The 26359-nt window shown below is 41.9% G+C and overlaps 1 protein-coding gene across 3 annotated transcripts in view; it reads right to left on the minus strand.

Annotated features, from left to right (window-relative positions):
* The window catches only part of Znf609 (zinc finger protein 609), a 131835-nt gene that overhangs the window by 99964 nt on the left and 5512 nt on the right, over positions 1 to 26359 (minus strand). For 2 of the 3 annotated variants that reach the window (XM_048332833.1, XM_048332834.1), the window contains exon 2: positions 5607 to 6480. The exons of the other annotated variant lie outside the window; for it this stretch is intronic. In XM_048332833.1, the coding sequence (XP_048188790.1) occupies positions 5607 to 6353 (747 nt within the window). In that variant the 5' untranslated portion in view covers positions 6354 to 6480. The remainder of the gene's footprint in view (positions 1 to 5606; positions 6481 to 26359) is intronic. 3 annotated transcript variants of the gene reach the window in all.

Consider the following 26359-nt stretch of genomic DNA (forward strand, 5'->3'; position numbering starts at 1 on the left):
AAACTTTAAAGTATATAGAAATTACCTACAGAAAGTACAGATTTCAGGGCTCTTAATCCTAAAACTTACTTAGCAGATCTGAGGTAGGTCCCAAGAATCTTTACTTTTTTAAACACATCTGGTAGTATGGGACATACTTTTAAATACTCTTATTCTAGTCGATAGATTATAAGGTCTCAAAAATGAAAGGATTATTTGACGCTGATGGTTCTTGCCCATAATCCTAGCTATTCAGGAGGCTGAAATCTGAGGGACATGGTTTGAAACCAACCCAGTCAGGAAAGTCTGTGAGACTCTTATCTCCAATTAACCACCAAAAAGTCCAGAAGTGGAGCTATGGCAAGTGATAGAGCCTTGAGCACAAAAGCTTAGAAACAGTACCGAGGCCCTGAGCTCAAAACCTGGGACCAGCACAGAAAAAAATGGGGAGGGACCTTTTGATCATTTCATTGCATATATGCACCAAATTACCACTATACTTCATAAATATGCAATTATTGTGTACCAATTTAATGAAAAGACCTAGCAATGCCTTAGTGATTATAATGAAAGTTTGGCGGAATGATATATATTCCAACACACACACATATATACAACCTTTAGGGAATCAAGTGCACATAAACAGTTTAAAAATAACTTTCCTTCTCTGTATACAAGACAAATTCTGCCCCAGCTGTAAATGGTTATTCTTTGCAAATACCATCACTCTCCCATGCTGAGCTCTGGTGGCCCAAGTCTGCAATCCTAGCTACTCAGGAGATGGAGATCTGAAGAATCAATGTTCAAAGTCAGCCTGGACAGAAAATTTCACTAGACTCCATCTCAAAACAAAACAAAAAACCAACCTCCAATAACAATACAGGGCTAGAGGCATGACTTAGGACACACTGTTTGCCTAACAAGCATGAAGCCTGGAATTAAAACTCCAGTACTAACACACACACAAATATATACACACATATATATTCAAAATGTACTTGTTTAACAATGCTAAAGTCACTAAGAAAACCAAGTATAAGTAGTTTTTTGGTTTTGGTTTTTTTTTTTTGTTTCTTGGTGCTGGTTCTGGGGTTGGAACTCAGGGCTTGGGCACTGTCCTTGAGCTTTTGAGCTCAACACTAGTACTTCGCCACTTGGAACCACAGTGCCATTTATTACTTTTAATTAGAGATAACAGTTTCTTGGACTTTCATGCCCAGTCTGGCTTTGAGCCATGATCCTCAGAACTCTGACTCCTAAGTAGCTAGTAGTAGGCATGAGACACTGGTGGTGCCTGACTAGTTTAAGTAGTCTTAAGGTAGGAACAGTGCCCAGGCCTTTAGTTCAAACTCCAGTACTGGCACAAGAATAACAACAAAAACAAGCAGTCTTATGGTATATGGGCATTTAGATTCAATGCTTCTATGGTAGTTTTTAAAGTGGGACATGTAAGAATCCTTTGTGACAAAGACTTGTAAGAAACAGAGTAACAATATGCCATAAGAATTTGGTGTCCAAAATCCTACCTTTTCTAAGCTCAGCTTTGCCACTGTCTACCTGATGCTAAGCAAATCACATGATCACCTCAGGCTTAGCTTCTTTTTGTATAAAACGAGGAAACTGGGCAAGATAATGATTCTCTAGGCCCTCTTTGAATTACAGCACCTAGAAGGAAAAAAGCTTACAGAATGAAAAAATAAATTAAGCTTAGAGGTAAGAGGATGTAACTCTGTCCCCATATAAATAGTAACTTCTTTATTTTTCCAAGAAGGAAAATGCTTGAGGGCATCTGGCTTCAGGAGGCAAGGCTGACTGCAGTGCCATCAATAGCTGAGCAAGAACAGCTAGAAGGAGGAAGGTGTTAAGAAAGCCTTGGATCAGAAAGAATAAAAAAGACTTGACCTTGGTTGGGCAATGAAGGATTACAACACAAAAGACATCATCTGAAAAGTATAACTGGGCCAAGAATACAAAAACCAAGGGCAAAAGAAGATGCTCTTAAAATACAGATATGATAGCATACATGACCAAAAAGAAAAAGACCAAAAAGAGCACAGTTCATTGTTTTCTTTGTAGCCTAAACTAATGGAGGTGGAGGAAGGTAAATATATGCAGCAGCTTGAAAGTAGCAGAAGCTGATTTTCAACCATAGAAAAAAAACAGTGGAGTATTCTTACCTTGAAAAAATAAAAAAACAACTACTAAGATGAGACTAGGGCAAGTTTTGGGTTGCAAAATTCTAGACCCTTTAGCCAATAGAGCCTACCTTATACGATTGGGGGGTGGGGGGAGAAAGAAGGTTTCTTTAAACTTCTGGAAAGAAGCCTTGACAGAGTCAGCACAGATAGATCACTGCAGTGTGTGGTTTGTAAATTCCCTTTTTTTTCTTGCCTGCCAGATCAACAACAAAAAGCACTATGCTTGGGAGACTCAAGACAGACGCCTTCCCTCCTCCTTTCTCCTCTATCCCTAACTTAACAACCTATCAATCAAACCAAAGGCAAGGAAGCATGCAGGAGCCTGAGTGCTCTGTCTTGTTTATTCCTCTCTCAACATCCCCTCCCCCATTTCTTCACTTGGCAGAAAGTATGAGGCAGGAGTGTTCAACAATTCAGGGCAGGAGCAGTTGCTAAGAGCCATCTCTGGTCTTCCTTAGAACCCAGAAACAGCAAAGTGAGCCCTGCCAGAGAAGTGTGGTGGAATTAAAGTGGATTCCATGAAGAGAAATCCACATCCTCAGCTCCACAGAAAATTTCCTCAGCCACAGTCTGAGATGCTTACTGTGATGAAAGAAAAGGCTCCTGAGATGTGTAATTTGCATATTCAAATTTCCCTCATTAGCTAGTACTCAACTTCTAACAAGACTTCTTCCCTATTTGCAAGGGAGGGAGGGTTGGGGACACTCTTCTTAAGACACAAATTTTATGAGGTTCTTCTCTTAATGACAGTTCCTAGTTTAGAGTATACAATTCCAAATTGCATCAAAACATCTGTTTTGCTGTTCTGGTTCTGTGGGTTGTCTTTACAAAGGAACATTCCAAACCAGTTAGGCCACAGGCAAGCCTACATTTCAGAGAAAAATTTTAAGGTTTTCAAAGACTTTGCTTATAAAACTATAATACTAATCATTAACACTAAGACCCCACTATGTCCAGCACTCTGGGACTCTAGGGGAGCCCTTGTTTCTCAAAAGCTACTGCTCCACTGCAAGTCTCCTTTTCCCTTTTTTTCCATTTGCTAGGAATTGAACTGAAGGCCTGTCTCATACATGTGAAGCAAGAATCCTACCACTTAGACCACTAGCCTTGAGCTGAAGAGCTCAGGGACAGAGCCCAGGCTTGGAGTTCAAACCCACAACCGAAGGGGGGGGGGGGGCGGGAAGAATCCTACCATTGAGCTACATCCCCCCAGTCCTTTCCTTTCTTTCATCTTACCTCTTGCTCTCCTTCCATTCCACAAATGCTTTTTCCCTGCACAGTATCTTCATCTCCTAGCAACTTCTAAACATTTACTTAAATATAAGACAATATGGTAATGCACCCTTGAATCAGTGTGTCCAAAAGGATTTGAGTACAGGGAAAGAATTTTAAAAAATCAGGCTCTTGCTTATAGTAACATCTAACTGCACAGGAACATTTCTGCTTCTCAAAGCACTTGCAGGATATTTTGTCTTTCTCCCTTTTATTTCTCCTTTCATTGCTTCATTTTCTGTCTTTCCAGTAGCTAAAACCTATAGCTCTGTCTTTCCAGCAGGTAAAACTTAAAGCAAAGCTACATGATTAAGAGGCAAAACTTCCTAGCACTAAGGTGTATTCTTAGCTAAATGTTCTGCATCTTTCAGCCCACTCATAATCTGAAGGGCAGCTACCCAACCAGTCTCTGCACCTATGTGAGAGAAAATAGATTCCATTTGCTTCTCTGTTTGAGATAATCATGGACATTTAGACTTAAATCCAATATGAAGCTAAGCTAAAGCTAATCCTTTCACCCACAGACAACAACTGGGCTTAGAAGATTACAACCTAAGTAGTATAAAGAGAAAAGAAAATGAAGACTACCTTCTGATGCGCTTTTTAGCACAAGAACAACAATGATTATGAACATGAATATATGGCAAAAGTTTCCAGAAGCCAGATGTAGGGAACAATCTAATGAATCTGGAACAGAAGCAAGAACTCCTGGTACTCCTAGGCCTCTTAAAAAGAGTATTATCCATCTGCACCCCAGAGAAAATGGCAAATCACAGCCAGCACAGAATGAACCATGCCAGTAACCAGCTGGAACCTGACTCTACTGAGGTGGACTACAGCATCTGCCACGGAAACACAGACAGCCTCTCTGGCAGCTGCCACTGGTGAAGGGGAATGAGCCATTGTGTTATTAGTGGAAGAAATTCATAGCCCTGTTACCAGAGATACCCAGATGTTGCTAAAAGCTACAGATGTGCCAGAGGCAAAGACCAAAATACCTACAGGAAGGAAAGCATGATCTACCGCTAAAATCCAGGCATTGAGAGGGTACCACCACCCAAACATACATATCCAGCCTTTATTTATTAACACTTACATATGGAAATAAGTATTCCCTGCTGCAGCTGATGTAATTACAGAGAAATCAATTTATTCTGACTACATCTGCTAAGATCAGCTAAACGCACTGGGTGAGCAGAGCAGAAAAATCAAGAGCCACTAAACAGTTCATCACAGGGCCAGCTACTTTGGAGGAAATCATAAGCTGTTGAATTTAAGGCAACCTGAGCTGACCCTAGACTCACACCTACTCTGCTAAAGCCCTGTGAGTTCCATTTTCTGAGACATCAATGGAGATTATCTTCCCAGAGGAGGGACTTGGTCCTAACCTTTCCTGGAGCTACAGGAACCAACCCTTCCTAGTGAAGCAGAAGACAGGGTATCATTACATTATTTGGCAGCTATAAAACCACCAGGAGACTTTGATTTCCAACAGTTGCAGGAGATAGCTGACAAACAGCTACACTTTCATGGACCAAAGAATCTTTCTAGGCCAAACTTTCATAGTCACAAAAGAAACTATGACCTGAGTATTTCACAGTATAGTTAGTACCCCCTATCCCTTGTTTACCAGCTCTGAAACCCTTTTGCTCTTTGGTAGCCACCAGTAAACACTTGATAAATATGCTATGAAAATTAACCCTTTATTCTGCTAGAGACCCAGCAGTACCATTTATCCCATTAAGAATAACACTCAACTTATACATGTACCAATAAAAGCCTATTAAACTTATCATCTCTTATAATTCTGATGACAAGATGTCAGCCAGGCTGGAAAGCATGTAAAGATTTGCTGCCAGCCTCTAGCAATAAGTGTCTAAGGTAGGTCAATAACAAGGTAGAAGAACATTCATTCTACCAAGTAGTTGCCCCCCAACAAGGGATATCCTATGCCAAAATGTCCAGGCTTGCTGCAAATGAGTCTGTAGGGAATCCCCTAATTCGGAACAAAACTACATTATCATTACCAGCTGCTCCGACCTTATAACTGGTCATTACCCACAAAGTAATGAGCCTCCCACAGTACGCGCAGCATTTGGCAGTTCGTCCAGGGCAGTTCTGACTGGCAGTGGGCAGCCAGATCTGGCCACCTCTTACCTTTTCAGACTTGACTTTCTTTAGCGGGCGACACTCATTCTCCCCTTCCTCTTGCTCCGGTTTAGCTCCCAAAGGATTGAGCGCTGCTCCAGGCTCAATAGCTATACTCCCAAGAGGCTCCACAGCTCCTGTGTCCACCCCTGCACTTGCATCATACTGACCACCCCGTCCTCCCAAAGAAACTGGCTGGAGGACCCCAGAATCCTTTTCTGAACAAGTCCCCACGCCTTCGCTTCTCTCCTTCTTGCTCTTAGAAGAGCTGTTCTCTTTTTCCTTTTTGGAGCCGGCTACACTGCGGGATGTCTTAGCCGCCTTCTCTGCACCCTTGGGAGCAATAGTAGCAACCAGGCCTCCTGCATTGGCACCATCTCCTGAGCGTCCCTGCACCTCTTTCTTGCTAGCTGTCCCCTCACTTGGAGTGAACAAGGAAGTCCCTGGAGTGGGTTTGCTAGTGTCTTTGCCACTCTTATTCCTTTTGGATTTTGATTTGCCTTCCTTCCCTTGAGGACCTGGCACTGGGGTCACAAACTTGATGTTGTCTGGTAGTGTGGCCACAGCATTGGGAGCCGGTATCCCCACCTCCTTTGAGCCTGACATTTCCAGTTTCTGCTGGTCCTTTTCCAGATCGGCGTCCAGGTCAATGATGAGATTCCCTACTCCAATGTCCCATTCATCCCCACTGTCGTATGTCTCAACCGGGTTTGCATCCACTCCTTTCCCTCCGGAGGCTCCACTGCTCAAGGACATCTTAGAGTCAACGTCCCACCTCAAGATTCAAGGCTCTTCCTTGCCCCCAGCTTTCCTATTTTCAGCTTCAGCTATGTTCTCAGACCTGCCACCTTGGTCAGTACATGCCCAGCGGACAACATCATTGCTGGAAAAAGAAAATTTAAAAAGCTGTTAAAGGAAACAATACAGGCAAGGAGACAGCCTGAAATAAACTCCCACACAAAAACAGACTCTTCCTGCGTGGCTATCATCTCACAGTGGACAAGACAAACAGGTTCAACTGTAATTTTAACACAGTAACATTGGATCCAGGGAAAAATTAATTCCCACTCCATCTCCCCAGGGGAGGGTACAATGGTTCCAACTGCCCAGAGATTTTGGTGGTGAATCTTAACTAGAAGTCCTTGAAAGTTAGTTTCCCCATCCTGAAAGACTTGATTTCTATTATCACTATCCTGGTTCAGTCAGTAGAGACCCTGGCATATGGCAGACTCAAACTATAGTGCAACTTTACTCACAACTCCTTTCTCCTTGCTTCTGGAATTAGCAGAGACTCTGTACAAATAGAACATTCCCCTATTAAAAACAGTATAAAATCTGGTATTCTTATATCGAGGAGAAAAAAACCTTATGATTAAGTTAAAGAGAAAAGCAAGAAAAACTGGTGAAAATCCATTTTAGGACAGGTACAATGGCTGAAATTCTCAGAAAGGACTCAACCTATCTCTTAAGGCCAGAGATGTTACACCTACTTGACTTATCAAACTCCAGACTACAAATAATGTCCAAAAAGGCAGGTTTCAACATAGCCTTTTTTTACTTTCCACTACAACTTATGATACAGAAAATAAGAGTTTACCCTACCAAGAAACAGGACACGGCTAGGAATATGGCTCAGTGGCAGAGTGCTTAACTAGCATGCATGAAGCCCTGAGTTCGATTCCTCCTAAACAGAAAAGGCCAGAAGTGGTACTGTGGCTCAAGTGGTAGAGTGCAGGCCCTGAGTTCAAGTGTCAGGACGAGCAAAAAAGAAAACCAAAAAAAGCAAAACAGCTGGGCGCTGGTGGCTCATGTCTATAATCCTAGCTACTCAGAAGGCTGAGATCAGAGGATTGCAATTCAAAGCCAGCCAGGGCAGGAAAGTCAGTGAGACTCTTATCTCCAAGTAACCGCCAGAAAACCCGGAAGTGGCTCACAGTAGAGCACTAGCCTTAAACTGAAGAGCTCAGGGACAGCGTCCAGGCCAAAGAGTTCAATTCCGACGACCAAAAAAAAAACCCCAAAACCAAAAACAGAACACTACAAAAACCTACCACCAAATTGTAGGATAATTCTCCACTTTTTTATATAAATAAAATTGATGGCACTGTACAAACACAAGGGCTCCACATCACATGGAACAGAGACTGGCTTAAAAAGGAGGCAAGGGAGTATCAATAGGGCCTGGCCCCTGACTCATAAGGCTTAGGAAACATACTGCCTAGAAAACCTGACAGCTGGGTACGAGTGGCTCACGCCTATAATCCTAGCTTCCCAGGAGGCTGAGACCTGAAGATTGATGCTTGAAGGAAGCCTGGGCAGGAAAGACCCAGAGACTCTTATCTCCACTTAATCCCAGAAAAAGCCAAAATGGCACAGTGGCTCTAGTGGCAGACTGGTAGCCTTGAGCAAAAGCAACTCAGAGACTGAGCACAAGGAGAGGGCCCAGGCCCATAGCTTAAGCACTAGGACTAGCAAGGAAGGCAGGCAGGCCAGCCCAGCCAGCACTGGTGGTTCACACCTATAATCCTAGCTACTCAAGAGGCTGAGATCTGAGGATCATGGTTCAAAGCCAGCCAGGGCAGAAAGTCCGTGAGACTCTGATCTCCAGTTAACCATCAGAAAACCAGAAGTGAAGCTGTGGCTCAAGTGGTAGAATGCTAGCCTAGAGCAGAAGAGCTCAGGGACAATGCCCAGGCCCAGAGTTCAAGCCCCACAACTGACAAAAGAAAGAGAGAGAGAGGGGGAGAGAGGGAGAGAGGGAGAGAAAGAGAGAGAGAGAGAGAGAGAAAGAGATAGAGAAAGAGAAAGAGAGAGAGAGAGAAAGGAGGGAGGCAGGGAGGGGAGGAAACCTGACAGTCAATATATAGCATCCAAGATAAAGCCAGAGTTCTGGTTTTACTTATATTATCTTTCTATACTCATTTAGAAAATAAGCTTTTGTAATATAATTGAATTGAAAGAACAAACCAGTGGTGGCAGAATGTATCTGGCAAAGTAGCTACAGATTGCTACAGATACAACAGACAAGACAAATTTTGCTTTTTTACCTACTATCTCAGAATAGTGTCAACAAACCAGAGAGCAGGGGCAAGGAGAGTAGAAGCAAAGAGATGAATACCTTGCTAACAATTGGGATGTAAAAGAGGAAGGTATGCATATTAATTTGCACCTTAGTTTAGATGTGAGAATAAAAGACATCCATAACCCAAGACAAACTTTACTGCCAATGGAACAAACAACTACCTTTTATTAGCAAACTTTATTATCTACTTGGGGGGCTGGGAATGTGGTAGAGTGCTTGCCTAGCATGCACGAAGCCCTGGTGATTCCTCAGCACCACATAGACAGAAAAAGCTCGAAGTGGCGCTGTGGCTCAAGCGTAGAGCAAAAAGCAGCCAGGGACAGGGCTGGCCCTTAGTCCAAGCCCCAGGACTGGCAAAAAAAAAAAAGAGTAAAATCTACCTAGATCTTCCTTACAGGATGAGCAAAAAAAAAAAAAGGGGGGGGGGGAGGAGATATAGGAACTATGCAAAAAAATAAAAACACCTAAAACTTTGGATGGCTCATGCCTTGAATCAGGAGGCTGAGATCTGAGAATGGAGAGTTGAAGACAGCCCAGGCTGACAAATGGGCAAGATTCTTATCTCTAGTTAACCAGTAAAAAGCCAGAAGTGACTCAAGGGACACAGCATCAGTCAAAAGTGCCCAGGCCCTGAGTTCAAGCCTGACAAAAAATAAAAAATAAAAAAATAAAAAAGCCAAGTGAGTGTTCAAAGCCCTGCTTCAAGTCCCAGTACTGGTGAGAAAGAAAAACAAAGCATTAGCCACAAAAATAAGAAAATATAATTCCTGAAGAGTCAGAAGGAGGTCAAGATTCTTAAGTCTACAATGAATTGTTTGGAATTCTCGATTAGAAGCCAAGAACATCTGTATTCCAAGAGAGACCATTTAAAGGGGGGAGGGGTGTTCATACTTGCAATCCTAGAGAGTCATAGAGGCTGAAATCAGAGGAACACATTTCGAAGCCAGCCCAGGCAGGAAAGAACATGAGACTCTTTCCTCAAATTAACTACCAGAATGCCAGAACTGGAGCTGTGCCTCAAGTGGTAGAGTACTAGCTAGCCTTGAGCAAAAAAGCTAAGGGAGTACCCAGGCTATGAGTTCAAGCCCCAGTTACCCCTACTCAACCCCCACAAAGAGGCCATTTGAATTTTTAAAATTCATTACGTACTATTTGCCACAAATTAAAGTAGATGCTGGTAATACAACAAATAAAACATGAATCAGACAGTGGAACATAGTATGGAAAATAATTCTTTGAGGCGCTTAAAGCATTTCTGAGAAGGGAATGTTAAATTGAATCTCTACTACATAGGATTATTAAAGTTCTTCCCCAAATCATAATTTATCATCTCTGTAATCTCTAAAATGATGTCTAGGTCTAGTGCACAATCCACACTATTCTTAAGTATCCTCCAGATCTGTACTATCATCAGTATGTCATTAAGCTATTAAAATCACTTCATGTTGCTGAGTGCCTATCACCCTAATAGCTACTCAGGAGGATGAAATCTGAGGATCACAGTTCAAAGCCAGCCTGGGCAGGATAGTCTTTGAGAGTCTTATTTCCAACACAACACACATACAATTGTGCTTTTTCTAAAAAGGGAGTTGGGGGCTGGGAATATGGCCTAGTGGTAAAGTGCTCACCTCCTATACATGAAGCCCTGGTTCGATTCCTCAGCATCACATATATAGAAAAAGTTGGAAGTGGTGCTGTGGCTCAAGTGGCAGAGTGCTAGCCTTGAGAAAAAAAAAGCCAGGGGTAGTGCTCAGGCCCTGAGTTCAAGCCCCAAGACTGGCAAAAACAAATAAATAAACAAATACATAAAAATGCATAAGATTTCCCTATGTACTGTAGGATTTGTCTGGACATGCCTACAATCTTTTCAGATCTAGCATCCTATTACTGATGTACCTATCAAGAAGTTCTTTCTCTACTAGAAAACTACTTCAAATATCTGAATGGCCAAGATGCCAAAAAAAAAAAAAAAAAAGTATTTAATGGTGATGTTCTTTTAGAGAGCTCTTGTCCTATTTTTTTAACCACATGACTCGGCAAAAGTCTCTATTTCCAAACTAAACAGTCTATAACTTTGGTGGGATAAACTGTAAAATTTCCCAGGGTTCTTTAATCAGCCTGGCTATGGTAGCCAAACCACTTCCTCTCTGTTCCCTACAGCAATCAACTCTGACAGGTCATTGTAGAGATGTTCAACCTCAAGGGGTAAGATAACTAACACACTAGCTGGAAATGAAAAGCAGTGATCTCTTGCTTCCATAAACTGGGGAGGTGCAGAATCAGCACAACCAATATTACAGAGACTGTTACAAGGCAATTATAGTTTGAATGCACTCCTTTAAAGAATCATTTTCTCCCTTTTCATTTTTCCTTTCTGCTTAATTGTATGCCTCTTCTCTACATAAAACTGCCATTCTCCAGACTCTAGAATCATTTGTCCACTATAATGTGGGTCCTTCTGGTGCTCTGCTCCTGCACTTCATCATCAAGGCACTCCTCTCTGGACCTCGACAGTCATAACAACTGTGCTCCATACTCTGTACTCACCCAAAGCATTAATGTTCAAAAGCACCACAACTAAAGTTCAGATCCAAGTTAACTATGTGGAACCCAAATTCACTTCCTGGACTACCAGGCCCACAGAGTGATACATTAATAAATTACACATCTCAGATTACTAATGTCCCTTTTAAAGTATCTCACAAATGCCTCTCTTCTAGAAAGCTAAGTGAAAATAAGGAGTTTTCTGCCTTGCCCCTGCCCAAAGGGCAAAAACAGGCATAAGGCCCTACTTATGTTCAAGCACAACAATGAAACTAGGATGTATATCCATCCTAGGTTTCAAAGAGAGAATTCCTTTAATTGGTAACTACCAAAGACAAAGACAATCTAGCCTAAGCAACAAATATGGTATACAACACTGATGAACCATAAATTATCTGTCTTCTCTTCTTGCATGTTTTTTGGTAAATCTTAAATGGCTTCGGCTTAAGCAAGAGACAATTATGTGCATATGTATGTGCATGTATATATATATGTATATATATATATATACATATATATAATCTGCTTGCAAAACTCAGGTCATACACATAAAACATGGATGTTAGGACTGTTTAGGTGGACATTCCCTTCCAAAGGCCACAAGCTGAAAGGGGGGGTGGGGTGGACGACACCCAATTCTAGGAAAGTTTACATGGTAAAGATAATATTGAATCAGAATTAAGAGATCTAATTTCTGGATTCAAATTTCCATACATTAATCAAGTTTCTTTATTAAAATTTAATTTTCTCATTACAACAGAGGGAGAATCTGCAATGTTTTAAGCATATTTTAAAGATACAAAAAAACAGAAAATAAGCCAAACTGTGTTATATATTGTGGTACCTGAACTTAAAGAGGGCTGTCTAACAGTTGTACTTTTTACAAGTATAAAGAAAAATAAAGCAAAGCACCAGTGGCTCACACCTGTAATCCTAGTTACTAAGGAGGCTGAGATCTGAGGATCACAGTTCCAAGCCAACTAACTGGTCAGGAAAGTTCAAGAGACTCTTTTTTTTTTTTTTTTGGCCAGTCCTGGGCCTTGGACTCAGGGCCTGAGCACTGTCCCTGGCTTCTTCCCGCTCAAGGCTAGCACTCTGCCTGCCACTTGAGCCACAGCGCCGCTTCTGGCCGTTTTCTGTATATGTGGTGCTGGGGAATCGAACCTAGGGCCTCGTGTATCCGAGGCAGGCACTCTTGCCACTAGGCTATATCCCCAGCCCCTCAAGAGACTCTTATCTCCAATTAACCAGCAGAAAGTCAGAAGTGGAACAGTGGCTCAAGTGATAAGAGCACTACCCTAGAGCATAAAAGCTCAAGGACAAAACCTAGACCCTGAGGTTCAAGCTCCAGCATCAGACCTAATTAACAAAAGAAAAAAAAAAAAAAAAAGAAGTCCAGATTATACTGACAGCCATCTGAGTTAGGAAGGGAAATGGCAATTCTTTCTCTGAACTCAATGATATAGCCTTTCCGCTTAGACTATTCATTCCTATTCAGATATGGTTCATAAAACCTTCTTCTATAGTGATTGACAGAGAGATTCCATCTTGCTTCAAAAATCTCCCAGGGCTGGGCTAGAGGTACAACTAAGTGACAAAATATTTGTCTAGCTGCATAAGGCCCCAGGCTCAACACCCCCACCCCAGTACTGCAAATGAATGAATAAATGAATGAATAAATACAACAAAAAAGCCATTCTCAAGGCTAAGGAGTTTTTTGTTTTGTTTTTGCCAGTCCTGGGTTTTGAACTCAGGGCCTGGGCAATGTCCCTGAGCTTCTTTTGCTCAAACCTAGCACTCTACCACTTTGAGCCACAGTGCCACTCCAACCTTTTCTATTTAGTGGGGTATTGCGGAATCAACCCAGAGGTTCATGCATACCAGGCAAGCATAACACCTGGACTATCTCCTCCTTATCAATTCTTCCAATCTGCGGAGGCTGCAGACCCCTGACAGGACAGGCCTTCAAATCTAAATTATGTCAAATTCAACAAGGGTTTGATGCCCTAGAAGTACTGCAAATAAACCAATGTGACACACCAAAATTCCACACTGTATCATCTCTGAATTCCAGATGCTGCCCTGAAATCTCTTCATACTTCAGTAGCCTCAGGTGAAGGTAGTACAACATGTAAACCATCCTCAGTGACTCTGAGCTTAGCCAGCTGGAAGAACAGGCATCTCCCTCTCAACCTGCCACACTTCCTGGCAGCTCACTAATCAATTGAGTTTCCACCTAGGGCTCTAACAAGAAACAATCAACTTCCCTTTGGGCCTCTCCCTTAATTCATTACATTAATTATAGTAACAAAAGAACTGTGTCATCTCTTCAAGTACCATAGCTCTCTGCCTATATTGCCAATGAGATTAGATAAGGAATAGAATAACTGACAATTTGAGAACAAGTCCAATTCAGCATGGTTCATCTGACCATACATATGTCACATAAGGACACAGGAGTAACATTGTAGCATCTCTGTCTCCACATTCTCATATGCAGCAGCTCATGAATAATTGTATGGGCTTTAAAAGCTGCTACTTTCAGGCAAAGATTATGAGACTTGACCTGTTTCATTTCACAAAAACAACTATTTCCACTAGTACAAAGCTACTCAACAGGGCTTAGGTTTAGATCCTTGGTGTTTATCAATACTGCTCTGTTCTAGCTAAACAGCATACTGAATCAGTAAATAATTCAGTCCCAACTCTACAGGGACTTAGTTGGTGAAACTGATCCCTCCACAAAACCTACTAAGATAGGTGTGTAAGTGGGCTGAGAAGCAGAAGGCAACACTTTTCTAAAATAATTAACTTTAAAAAAACAACAGCTATACCTCTTCCTCTTCTAATTGGAAGGTTACCTGGCCCTTTATAACTTAATTATTATCACCAAAGGTAAATTTTGTAAAGTTTTTCTAAATGTTAAAAAGACACAGATTCTCAGGGAAAAATATGAATAGGGGAAGGCTGGGGATTTAGTTTAGGTAGCAAAGCACCTAGCAAGCACAAGTCCCCAAATTCAAACATCAGTAACTCCCCCTGTAAATAGTGGTGATAGCTAAGAATCAACAGATGAATCTAAGAAACCTGTCTGTTCTGCCAAAGCTTTTCTGTATCTCAACTTCTCAACTCTAAAATATGGTCTACCGGTTGAGGTAAAGGAAAAACTCAGCATTTTTCAGAAAACGCAAGGAATTATCTTTTCATATTCTAGACTGCATCTCCCCTTTCAGGTATTTTACACAAGGACTACTATAGTAGTAAAGCTAAGAAAATTCTGTTTTTGTTTTTTTTTTTGCCAGTCCTCGGGCTTGGACTCAGGGCCTGAGCACTGCCCCTGCTTCCCTTTTTCTTTTTTGCTCAAGGCTAGCACTCTATCACTTGAGCCACAGTGCCACTTCTGGCCATTTTCTGCTTATGTGGTTTTGAGGAATCTAACCCAGGGCTCCATGCATACAAGGCGAGTACTCTACCACTAAGCCATATTCCCAGCCCCAGTAAAGCTAAGAAAATTCTTAACAAATGACTATATCTACACTAGCCATAAAAAGAGTGCAATTCATATGCGCCCTTAAAGATACTTAACTAACCCTGCCTAGTTTAGTAGTACATACAGGAGGCAAAAGGACTGAAAGTTCTAGGCTAGCCTGTGCTACACAGTAAGCCTCTGTCTCAAAAGAAACAACCAGAGCTGGGAATATGGCCTAGTGGCAAGAGTGCTTGCCTCATATACATAAAGCCCTGGGTTCGATTCCTCAGCACCACATATATAGAAAACGGCCAGAAGTGATACTGTGGCTCAAATGGCAGAGTGCTAGCCTTGAGCAAAAAGAAGCCAGGGACAGTGCTCAGGCCCTGAGTTCAAGGCCCAGGACTGGCAAAAAATAAATAAATAAACAAAAGAAACAACCAAACCCCCACCTCCAAAAATAGTATACCTAACTCTTGCCTACTTTTCCACATTCTGTAGTCCACTACCTCTACATTTTTCACATGGCTACATTTTTCATGGCTTTCATCTGATAGACCCTCAGCATAACCTGCGTTATTTTCCTTCCACAACATATGTGACTATGTGATTAACATGTTTTCTCAACTGGACAGCAAGCACTCTGAGTGTAGGGCCTTCAATCTCCTCACCATTGAAGAACAGTGTTTCCTTCACAATCTGACAATCTGCCTTCAATAATATTTCAGTTAATAAATGAGTAACTGAGCAGTTTTTTTTAACCAAATAGTAGTACCTAACCCGGATTTTTCCTCCCCACTCTTCCTTCAGCTTGATTTGTCACTACTAATAAACTCTCTTAATTACCTGTCAATATACTGGAATAACTGTATTCTTCTCCAAAGGAGAAAGAATACAGAATTCATTAAGAGTCTAAGGAGGCTGGACACCAGTGGTTCACATCTGTGAAGTCAGGAGACTAAGATCTGAGGATTACAGTTTGAAACCAGCCTGAGCAAGAAAGTCCCTGAGACTCTTATCTCTAATTAACCATCAAAAAGCCAAAAAATGGAGCTGTGATTCATGTGGTAGAACACTAGCCTTGAGCACAAAAGCTCAGGGATAGTACCCAGGCCGAGTTCAAGCCCCAAGACTGGCACACACCTACAAAAAGAGTCTAAGGGAAGGCTGGATACTACAGCTCAGTGGTAGAGTGCTTGCCTAGCACTGATGAGGCATGAAGCCCTAGCTTTTGATCCTCAGCAACAAAAACACACACAAAGACAAGGATGGAAGGAGTAGCACATACCCTACTAGCAGAAAGATCAGTTAGATGTCAGCTCAGGCTACAGTGAGTTCCAAGCCAACCTAGAGACAGGTTAAGACAGTCTCAAAACAGTAAAATATAATGAAGTCTAGGGGAAAGTTAGACACATTTTGTAAAAAGTAACTGCTCCAGTGTACTATCTTTGCTTTCATTCTCACCCATACACAAGGATTTCCAGAATAGGGTTAGTCCACAAAACAGCTGCTCTAAGTATAACCAACTCTTTGGAAGCAGCACTTCTTAGCCTAGAAGAGAAGGGGGGGTTACATCTCAATAAATATATCTTAGTCAAAAAAAGTGAGTTAAGTAATAATATTAAATTCTGGGGGAGAAGCTGGTCACTGGTGGCTCAATGCCTGAATTCATAGTTACTCAGGAGGCTGAGATCTAAGGATCACAGTTCAAAGCCAGCCCAAGCAGGGAAATCCATGAGACTCATATCTCTAATTAACCACTAGAACATCAGTGATGGAGCTGTAGCTTAAAGTGGTAAAGGACTATACTTGAGCAGAAAAAGCTCAGGGATAGCACCCAGACCATGGGTTCAAGCCCCATGACTGACCAAAAAAAATTTTTTTGAGGGAGAGAAGTACTCTTACCCCCAAAATATAGTGGTATATCAAGTGGCTAAGAAAGAATATTTAGTCAATATAATAAATGATAAATATTGATCTAATCAAAAGTTATAACATGTACTTAAGATAATTCAATAAGGAGAAGGCAAGAGGAGAATATTGTAATTATTATTTATAGCAATATGGAGATTGCACTGCAGGATCATGTGCCCATAGTCCCAGCTACTCGGGAAGCTTCCAGACATGACTGACTGCAATTTTCACCCTGATTAACTTCCAGGAATGCCAGCTAGAGGAGTAGCCAGGAGAAAAGAACACAATGAGGAGCTATTTCCCCTCAGTGTCAGCTGTACTGGGAACAACTGCAGACACTGCCTCTTTCTCTCTGCTAGGCAGAAAAGCATCCACAAACTCCAGGGGGAGTGCCTAACTGCCCAGGATCACACTGGTACCAACCAATCTAATTGAAAGCTGTAACCCTTCCAATCTCCTATACTTACTCTCCTCCACACATTTAATGTCCTCTTACCCTGCTCTTTCCCCTTGCATCATTTATCAACTTCTTAATATTACAGTTATTGCTTATTTCTATCTACTCCTTCTAAAATGTAAAGTCATGAGACTGAGGGGCTTTTTTGGTTGCTGTTGGTTTTAGTTTTGTCTATTCTATTCAGCAATACATCTGAAACAGAACAGAGTCTCACACATAACAGATATTCCAATAAATATTTATAGGATGACAGAAGTAAATAAGAAAAGCTAGCCAGGTACTGGTAGCCCATGCCTGTAATCCTAGCTACTCATAGGATCACAGCTCAAAGCCAGACCAGGCAGGAAAATTCATAAGGCTCCAATCTCAAATGAACCACCAGAAAACCGGAAGTGGAGTTATGGCTCAAATATAATGAGATAATGAGTATTAGCCTGAGCATGCGCACTAGTGCAGGCACACACACACACACACACACACACACACACACACACACACACACACGCCCTGAGTTTAAGCCTCACATCCAATCAAAAAAAAGGGGGGGTGGGGAGGCTGAGAATGTGGCTTAGTGGTAGAGTGCTTGCCTTAGCATGCATGAAGCCCTAGATTTGATTCCTTAGTACCACATAAATAGAAAAAGCCAGAAGTGGGACTGGGAATGTGGCATAGTGGTAGAGTGCTTGTCTAGCATGCATGAAGACCTGGGTTCAATTCCTCAGTACCACATAAACAGAAAAAGCCAGAAGTGGCACTGTGGCTCAAGAGGTAGAGAGATAGCCTTGAGCAAAAAGAAGCCAAGGACAGTGCTCAGGCCCTGAGTTCAAGCCCTAGGACTGGCAAAGAAAAAAAGAAAAAGCGAAAAAGACTTTCCAGAAGTCAACCACAATCAGAGGGCCCAATAATGTCCCTCTTCCTCTAGCCAGACTCGTTTCTGTGATGACTTACCTAGCTCCTACTTGCCTTGCACCATCCCTATCTCTCCTCCAAGTTAGGATGTATGATCACAGTATCTTTACAAGTAGTAAAGGTAACAAAGTTTGTCCTCCAATCTAAAGGATTTGTTAAGGCTTTTATAGTCTATTTTGTTCCTAGTTTATTTAGTATGGGATAAAACTATGAATCAGCTGGGTGCTGGTAGCTGAAGCCTGTAATCCTAGCTACTCAGGAGGCTGAGATCTGAGGATTGTGGTTCAAAGCCAGCCTGGGCAGGAAAGTCCTTGAGGCTTTATCTCCAATTAACCACCAGAAAACCGAAGTGACACTGTGGCTCAAGTGGTAGAGTGCTAGCCTTGAGCTGAAGAGCAGCCAGGCCCAGAATTCAAGCTCCATGACCAACAAAAAGATACAGTAAGAAAAATATATTAAACATGCCAGGTTTGAGCAAGACATACAGAATTTTGAACTGGCTTCTGTAGGCCACAGGAAACATTAATGGTTTTCTAGCAAGAAATGAAATGTTCACTACTTTAGTAGAGCGCTGGTGGTTCAGTCCCCTTATCCTAGCTACTCAAGACCTGGGGGATCACAGTTCAAAGTCAGCTTGTGCAAAAAAATCTGCATCTCCAATCAATCAACAAAGATCAATCAATAAGACTGGAGGTCTGGCTCAAGTAGTAGAACACCAGCAAGACTAAGAAAACTGAGCAAGAGCATAAGATTCTCAGTTCAAGCTTTGGTACCAGACCTCCTCTCGTGTGTGTGTGTGTGTGTGTGTGTGTGTGTGTGTAAACATGAATATAATATATATATTTTAAAGTCTATGATGGGTTTCTTTGCTACATACTCATCTCATCTAGAGACAATTGTTTTTCTTTCAGAGCACTTTAGTTTGAAATCATACATTCATTAGTTGATTCCATTAGACTCTAGGTCCCAATACAACAAAGATCATATCTGGCACAGAACATGAAGTACACAATAAATATCAGGTAGATGAATAAATAAAAATGATAGCAGCAGCATGTAGTGTGAAATAAAGAGCATAATTAAAATACTATAGAGTACAAAGGCTTGAACTATGGCAGTTGAAAAAGGCAGGTAAGTGGCAAGACAGCTAATTTAATGAATGATTAGATGAAATGGCAAGGAAGAAAAAACAAGTGGGGAAGTCAAAAGTTTTGAGCAAGAGTAGTATCACTTAGAGGAAAAACGGTAGGAAGTTTCCGAAATTACTAGAACAGTACACATGAAAAGATATCAAATAGAAAAAAAAAAAAACTCCTTCCTTTCCTGTATGTCTTGCAAGTACTGAACTATACTCTAAAAACATGATAGGCAGCCTGAGATCTGATGATCATGGTTCAAAGCCAGCCTGGGCAGAAAAGTCTGTTAAGACTCATCTTCACTAAACTTATCTCCACTAAAAAGCCAGAAGTCAAGCTATGGCTCAAGTGGTAAAGTGCTAGCTTTGATCAAAAGAAGCTTAGGTTGGGCTGGGGACATGGCCTAGTGGCAAGAGAGCTTGCCTCGTATACATGAGGCCCTGGGTTCGATTCCCCAGCACCACATATACAGAAAACGGCCAGAAGTGGCACTGTGGCTCAGGTGGCAGAGTGCTAGCCTTGAGCAAAAGGAAGCCAGGGACAGTGCTCAGGCCCTGAGTCCAAGGCCCAGGACTGGCCAAAAAAAAAAAAAAAAGAAGAAGCTTAGGGACAGTACCCAGGCCCTGAGTTCAAGCCCCAAGACTGGCACAAAAACAAGAAGAAAAAAAAAAAAACCCAGGCACAAGCACAAATTAGATTACTAATACACAATGTGCCCTACAGTGTCAATCTGGACTTCAAACTGTGTGGCTTACTCTGGCCACTTGCTAATCCAGTCCCCCATGCTTCACATGATAGATACTCTTTCTTTATAACTTATCTACCAACAACAACAACAAAAGAATATTTCCAAACTAAATCTCTATAAAATCTGATATTCAAGATGAATATTCCCAAATAAAGTATAGATTACCTGAAAATTAGTAATATGCGACAGATAGCTGGGAAAGAAAAGCATTCTGAGGATTTCTTAGAAGCCCAAACAAATGACAGTTCCATCCTCCAGATTTTCCTATTCCAAATCAGTGGATGCTATAAATGCAAATTTAAAAACAGTGAATTGGGGCTGGGAATATGGCCCTGTGGTAAAGTGCTTGCCTCATATACATGAAGCCCTGGGTTCGATTCCACTTATACAGAAAAAGCCTGAAGTGGCTCAAGTGGCAGAGTGCTAACCTTGAGCAAAAAGAAGTCAGGGACAGTGTGCAGGCCCTGAGTTCAAGCCCCAGGAATGGCAAAACAACAACAACAACAAAACAGTGAATGAGTACAGAAGCTCAACACTGTAATGGTAGCTACTTTTGGAGGTGAAAATCATGAGATTGAGGTTTGAAGCTAGCTCACACATAAATGGAGACCATTTCAAACAATGGCTGAACACGGTGGCACATGCCTGCTACTGAGCAATCCAGAGAAGCACAAGTAAGAAAATCACACAGCCAGACCTGACTTGAAACTACTTAACACAAAACGGGGCTAGAAGTAAGGCCTGAGTGGTAGAGTTCCTGCCTAGCAACTGTGGGGCACTAAATTTAACCCCTAATAATTGCAATAAACAAACAAAAACAATGAATGATATTTTCAATATTCAAAGGTACATTAAAAGCCAGGCACGGTGACTCAGCTCTGTAATCCTAGATATTCAGGAGGCTGAGATCTGAGGATCCCAGTTCAAAGCCAGCCTGGGCAGCAAAGTTCATGAGGCTCTTATCTACAATAAACTACTTAGAAAAGGCTGGAAGTGGTCCAGTAGCTCAAGTAGTTGAGTGCTAGCCTTGAGCAAAAGAAGCTCCAGGACAATGCCCATGGCCAGAGTCAAAGCCCCAGGACCAGCAAAAAAAAAAAAAAAAAAGGTATATTAAAGACAGGCACAGGCTGGGAATGTGGCTTAGCAGTACAGTGCTTGCCTAACATGCATGAAGCCCTGGGTTCCATTCCTCAACACCACATAAACAGAAAAGGCTGGAAGTGGTGCTGTGGCTCAAGTGGTAGAGTGCTAGCCTTGAGCAAAAAGATGCCAGGGACAGTGCTCAGGCAGAGTCCTGGACTCAGGCCTGGCAAAAAAAAAAAAAAAAAAAGACAGGCACTAGTGGCTCATGCCTGTAATCCTAGCTACTCAGGAGGCTGAAATCTGAGGACTGAAGTTCAAAGCTAGCCCAGCTAGTGAATTCTGTGAGACTTATCCCCAATTAACCACCAGAAAACCAGAAGTGGGGTGCTGTGGCTCAAAATGGTAGAGTGCTAATCTTAAGCAAAACAGCTTAGGGACAGCACCCAGGCCCTGAGTTCAAGCCCTACAATCAATAATAATAATGATAATAATAAATTAGCCTGGCACTGGTGGCTCATGCCTGTAATCTTAGCTACTCGGGAAGCTGAGATTTGAGGATCACAGTTCAAAGCCAGCCTAGGCAGTAAAGTCTGTAAGACTGTTATCTCCAATTAACCACCAGAAAACAGGAAGTGGTACTGTGACTCAAAGTAGTGGAGCACTAGCCTTGAGCTGAAGGGGTCAGGGACAGTGTTCAGGCCCAGAGTTCAAGCCCCATGACCAACAAAGAAAAAAAAATTAAGTAGAGCCAGACGCTGGTGGCTCACATATGTAATGCTAGCTACTCTAGAGACTGAGATCTGAGAATCATGATTTGAAAAGCCAGCCAGGGCAGAAAAGTCAATGAGACTCTTATCTCTAATAAACTACTTCAGAAGAAGCCAGAAGTGACACTGTGGCTCAAGTGGTAGCCTTGAGCAAAAGCAGCTCAGGGATAGCACCCAGGTCTTAGGACCAGCAAATTGAAAAATTAAAGTAGAATACATCAGAGACCAATGGCTCATACCTACAGTCCTAGTTATTCAGGAAGCTGAGATCTGAGGATGGAGGTATGAAGCCAGCCTGGTCAAACTAGTCCTCGATGGAAGTGGGAAGTGTGGTTCAAATGGTAGCATACCAGCCTTGTGCAAAGAGCCAAGCCTCAGTAAAAGGCTCTGAGTTCAAGCCCTACTAACCAAAAATAAAATATAAAAACTGGATTGGAAGCTCCAAACCTAAGAGTTAATTGGGGAACACTACTAAAAATCCTAATGTAGAAAACTGACAACTTGGTTACTTAGTAATTTCACTCCCTTAAAACTGTGGATGGGGCCAGGTAAGGGTTTCAAGCCTAACAAGCTCAAGTACCTGAGTTCAAACCCCATTGCCACCAAAATAAATTTAAAAAAACATAAAAGAGCTGGACACTGATAATTCATGCCTGTAGTGCTAGATACTTAAGAGGATGAGTTCTAAGGATGGAGGTTCGAAGCCAGCCCAGGCAGGACAGATAAAAGAGAGAAGATTCTTACCTCCAGAAGTGGAGGTGTTGCTCAAATGGTAGAGTAGCAGTCTAAAGCATGAATTCTAGACTGGAACTCCAGCCCCTGAGTTCAAGCCTCAGTATTGGTGCACATGTGTATGCATGTGTGCGTGCATCCTCCCTCCCATAAACAGAAACAAAAACAAATGCTTAAGGGCTAGAGATATATAGCTAGTATGTAAAGCACTTCTTCAGCATGCATAAGACACTGGGTTTGAGCCACAGGACCAAAAGCAAAATAATCCATATATTCATTTTCCAAACAAAACATTGTTTGCATCAACAAGTTAATTCAAAGTAGGGATTTTACTGACTGGCTGAAAATGGAAAAATATCCGGCCAGCCTCTGCAATTTAAGCTCAATAATATTTGGATATAAGAAATTATTAGACCTCTGAATGAAGTTACTTGTTTTGGTGTCAGTCCTGGGGCTTGAACTCAGGGGCCTGTGTGCTGTCCCCGAGCTTCCTTACGCAAGTCTGGAGCTCTTCCACTTGAGCCACAGCTCAACTGGCAATCAGAGTTGCACAAACTTTCCTGCCCAGGTTGTCTTCCAACCATGATCCTGAACTCAGCCTCCTGAGTAGCTAGGATTACAGGCATGACACACGCGCATTTGGACCAAAGTTAGTTCTTAATATGTGGTACATTCGTCCAGATATGTACAACTTTCCAAAATATCGTAACAAGTCAAAGTCACACCTCAGAGAAATAAAGATGTCCAATGTATTCATTATCTACATGAGAAAAGTAAAAACAGAGAAGTGATTTGCACGAGGTCACACTAGATGCATAGCAATGACCAGAACCTGGATGTTAAGACTCCCAATTCTGTTTTCTCTCTATGCTTTGAAAAGTTACACAAGTGTTAGTTCAGACAATATCTCAATTATAACTAAGCTACACAAACAAAAAGTTTCCCAGGCTGAGGTTGTAGTTCAGTGGTATAGCACTTGCTTAGCATGCACAATGTCCTGGGTTTTATAAACAAATAAAACTCATCTCAAGGAAGAGAACAAAATGTTAGGACAAATACCACCACGCAGGGTACTCCTAGTAGCTCAGGTTTAAAATCTTAGCTACTCAGGAGACCGAGATCTGAGAATTTGAAGATTAAGGTTCCAATCTAGTTCAGGCCAAATTGCTTGAGACTCTTATCTCCAATTAATAAGCAAAGAGCTGGCTCCAGTGGTAGAAAACCAGCTGTGAGCAGAAAAAGTCAAGTGAGATCTTGAGGCCCTGAGTTCAAGCCCAAATATTGGTAAAAAGAATAAAAAGCTAAGGTGAAGCCCTTAACTCGGTTACCCTAGCTACTCAAGAGGCTGAGATGCAGTTCAGAGTCAGCCCAGGCAAGAAAATCTATGAGATTCTTATACCTATCTAATTAACCCGCAAAAATCAACAAGTAGACATGTGGCTCAAGTGGTAGAACACTAGCCTTGAGCACAAAAGCTCAGGGACAGAATGTAGGCTCTGAGTTCATGCTCCAGGATTCCTCCCCCCCACACTCTACTCCCAAACTCAACAGAAAGAAGCAATATTTGTTTATAATGTGGTACAATTGGTGATGCAATTATATAACATTTGGGTTTTTGTGAGAGTACAACCTGGGAACAAATGCAATCATGCTATTCAGTATACAGGATGTGGAAAAAGACCTATATAACTTGTGGGCAGGGATGGGAGGAGAAAACTGGGGGAAAGAGAAAGAAGGGTGACATTGTCCAAAAAAAGCAATGTAGGGGCTGGGAATATGACCTAGTGGTAGAATGCCTGCCTTGTATACATGAAGCTCTGGGTTCGATTCCTTAGCACCACATATATAGAAAAGGTCAGAAGTGGTGCTGTGGCTCAAGTGGTAGAGTGCTAGCCTTGAGCAAAAAAAGCCAGGGACAGTGCTCAGGCCCTGAGTCCATGCCCCAGGATTGGCAAAAAAGAAAAGAAATGTACTCATCTGGGTGCTGGTGGCTCATGCCTATTATCCTAGCTACTCAGGAGGTGAGGACTGAAGTTCAAAGCCAGCCGAGTAAAGTTCATGAGACTCTTATCTCCAATTAACCACCAGAAAAAAAAAAAAAAAAAAAAACAGAAGTGGTGCTGTGGCACCACTTAGCCTTAGCTTTGAGCTGACGAGCTCAGGTACAGTGCCCAGGCCTAGAGTTCAAGCCCCAAGACTGATTTAAAATAAATAAATATACTCAATACCATACTTAAGAAGTGGTAACTCCTCTGAACACCTTAACACCTTAATAATAACAATAAAACTATATTTTAAAAACTACAACCGGCCAGACACTGGTGGCTCACATCTGCAATCCTAGCTACTTGGGAGGCTGAGATCTGAGGATCATGGTTCAAAGCCAGCCTGATCAGGAAAATCTGTGGGACTTTTTGGGGGGGGAGGTCAGTTGTAGGGCTTGAACTCAGGGCCTGGGCCTCTGACCTTGAGCCTCTTTGTGCTCAAGGGTAGTGCTCTTACCACTTGAGCCACAGTGCCACTTCTAGTTTTTAAGTGGTTAATTAGAGATAAGAGTCTCTTGGGGAATTTTCTGCTTGGGCTGGCTTTCAACAGTGATCCTCAGATCTTAGCCTCCCAAGTAGCTAGGATAATAGGCATGAGCCACCCATGTGCAGCCGGTAAGACTCTTAACTCCAGTTTTTAACCACCAGAAAACTGGAAGTGGAACTGTGGCTCAAAGTGGTAGAGGGCTATCCTTGAGCAAAAGAACCCAGGGACAGCACCCAGGTTCTGAGTTCAAGCCCCATGACCGACAAGGGGGGAAAAAATACAATCTGGCACATGTCTTTGAGGCATTTTATAAATTATCACCTGCTGAAATTTATCTCCTTTGTGTGCATCAAATGTGCCTCCTTAAGGAGAGATCACAATAAACAGTTAAGGTGTTAAGTATATGAAAAGTAGTATTTCTGACTAGATAACTGGCTATATAAGAACTTACAAATGTAATACCAACAATTAAGAAAGAAATGATGCTGAAGGGGTAGAGATATTGCTGAAAGCCAAGTAATTCTGAAAATGAAATAAGAATAAAAATCCAAGAAGGAAGTTGGGCAGACATTAATTAAGAACCCCAGAGCACAGTTAAAAAAAAAAAAAAAAAGAAGAAAATGAAGGTAGTTTCAAAGCTTGCCTGACATCAGAGAGCTCTCATGTGCAAGGGAAAGTAGGAGAAATTCCCACAGACAAGAGAAACTTCCTAGCTTTGCCCCTGAATGATGGGCTACATACGACCTAATAGGTATTTGCCATCTCTTATTTCTGGGACTCTGATCCAAGAACAAACAGCAAGAGAACCATGAAAAATCAGCCCTGCTGGATCTGGAGTTCTGCCTTGACAAGATATAAAGCTCATTCATAGATCTGACTGTGTTCATGCGACTGTAGTTCAACTCCTGCTGCTAGAGCAAGGGGAGGGGGGAAAGGAAGACAGAAAGGGGTGAAAGGGAGGGAAGTGGAAGATATGGACTGTGACTATAATAGCTACAATAATTAAAGAGTGTTTCCATGCTGCTAGAGAAGTCTTCAAAGCAAAGAACTAAGACGAGAGATGGGGAGGAGGAGAAGCACAAGAAAGCAAACTATTGAGAATGCTAGGAAAGAATGATGGTTGTGGACAGTTAGGAAAAAAAAAAACTTTGATAGCTTTATATGAATAAAATCATGAAGTCTCTATTCCTTCTTAAAAGTGAATACGAAAGAACTATTAGTAGGTTATCATTTGAAGTCAGATTGCAAGCTAGACTTAAGCAGCTCTTTACAAATATCTTTGTCTATGCAGTGTCCAAGGGTTCTAGCCTCAGAGTCAGCTTGTCTCTCCCTCAACTCTGTCTGAAGCTAAACTTCAAAACAATTAAGGTAACTTTCTCTTCAAACAAC

This window comes from Perognathus longimembris, chromosome 23, assembly GCF_023159225.1.
Source record: "Perognathus longimembris pacificus isolate PPM17 chromosome 23, ASM2315922v1, whole genome shotgun sequence".
NCBI lineage: Eukaryota > Metazoa > Chordata > Mammalia > Rodentia > Heteromyidae > Perognathus > Perognathus longimembris.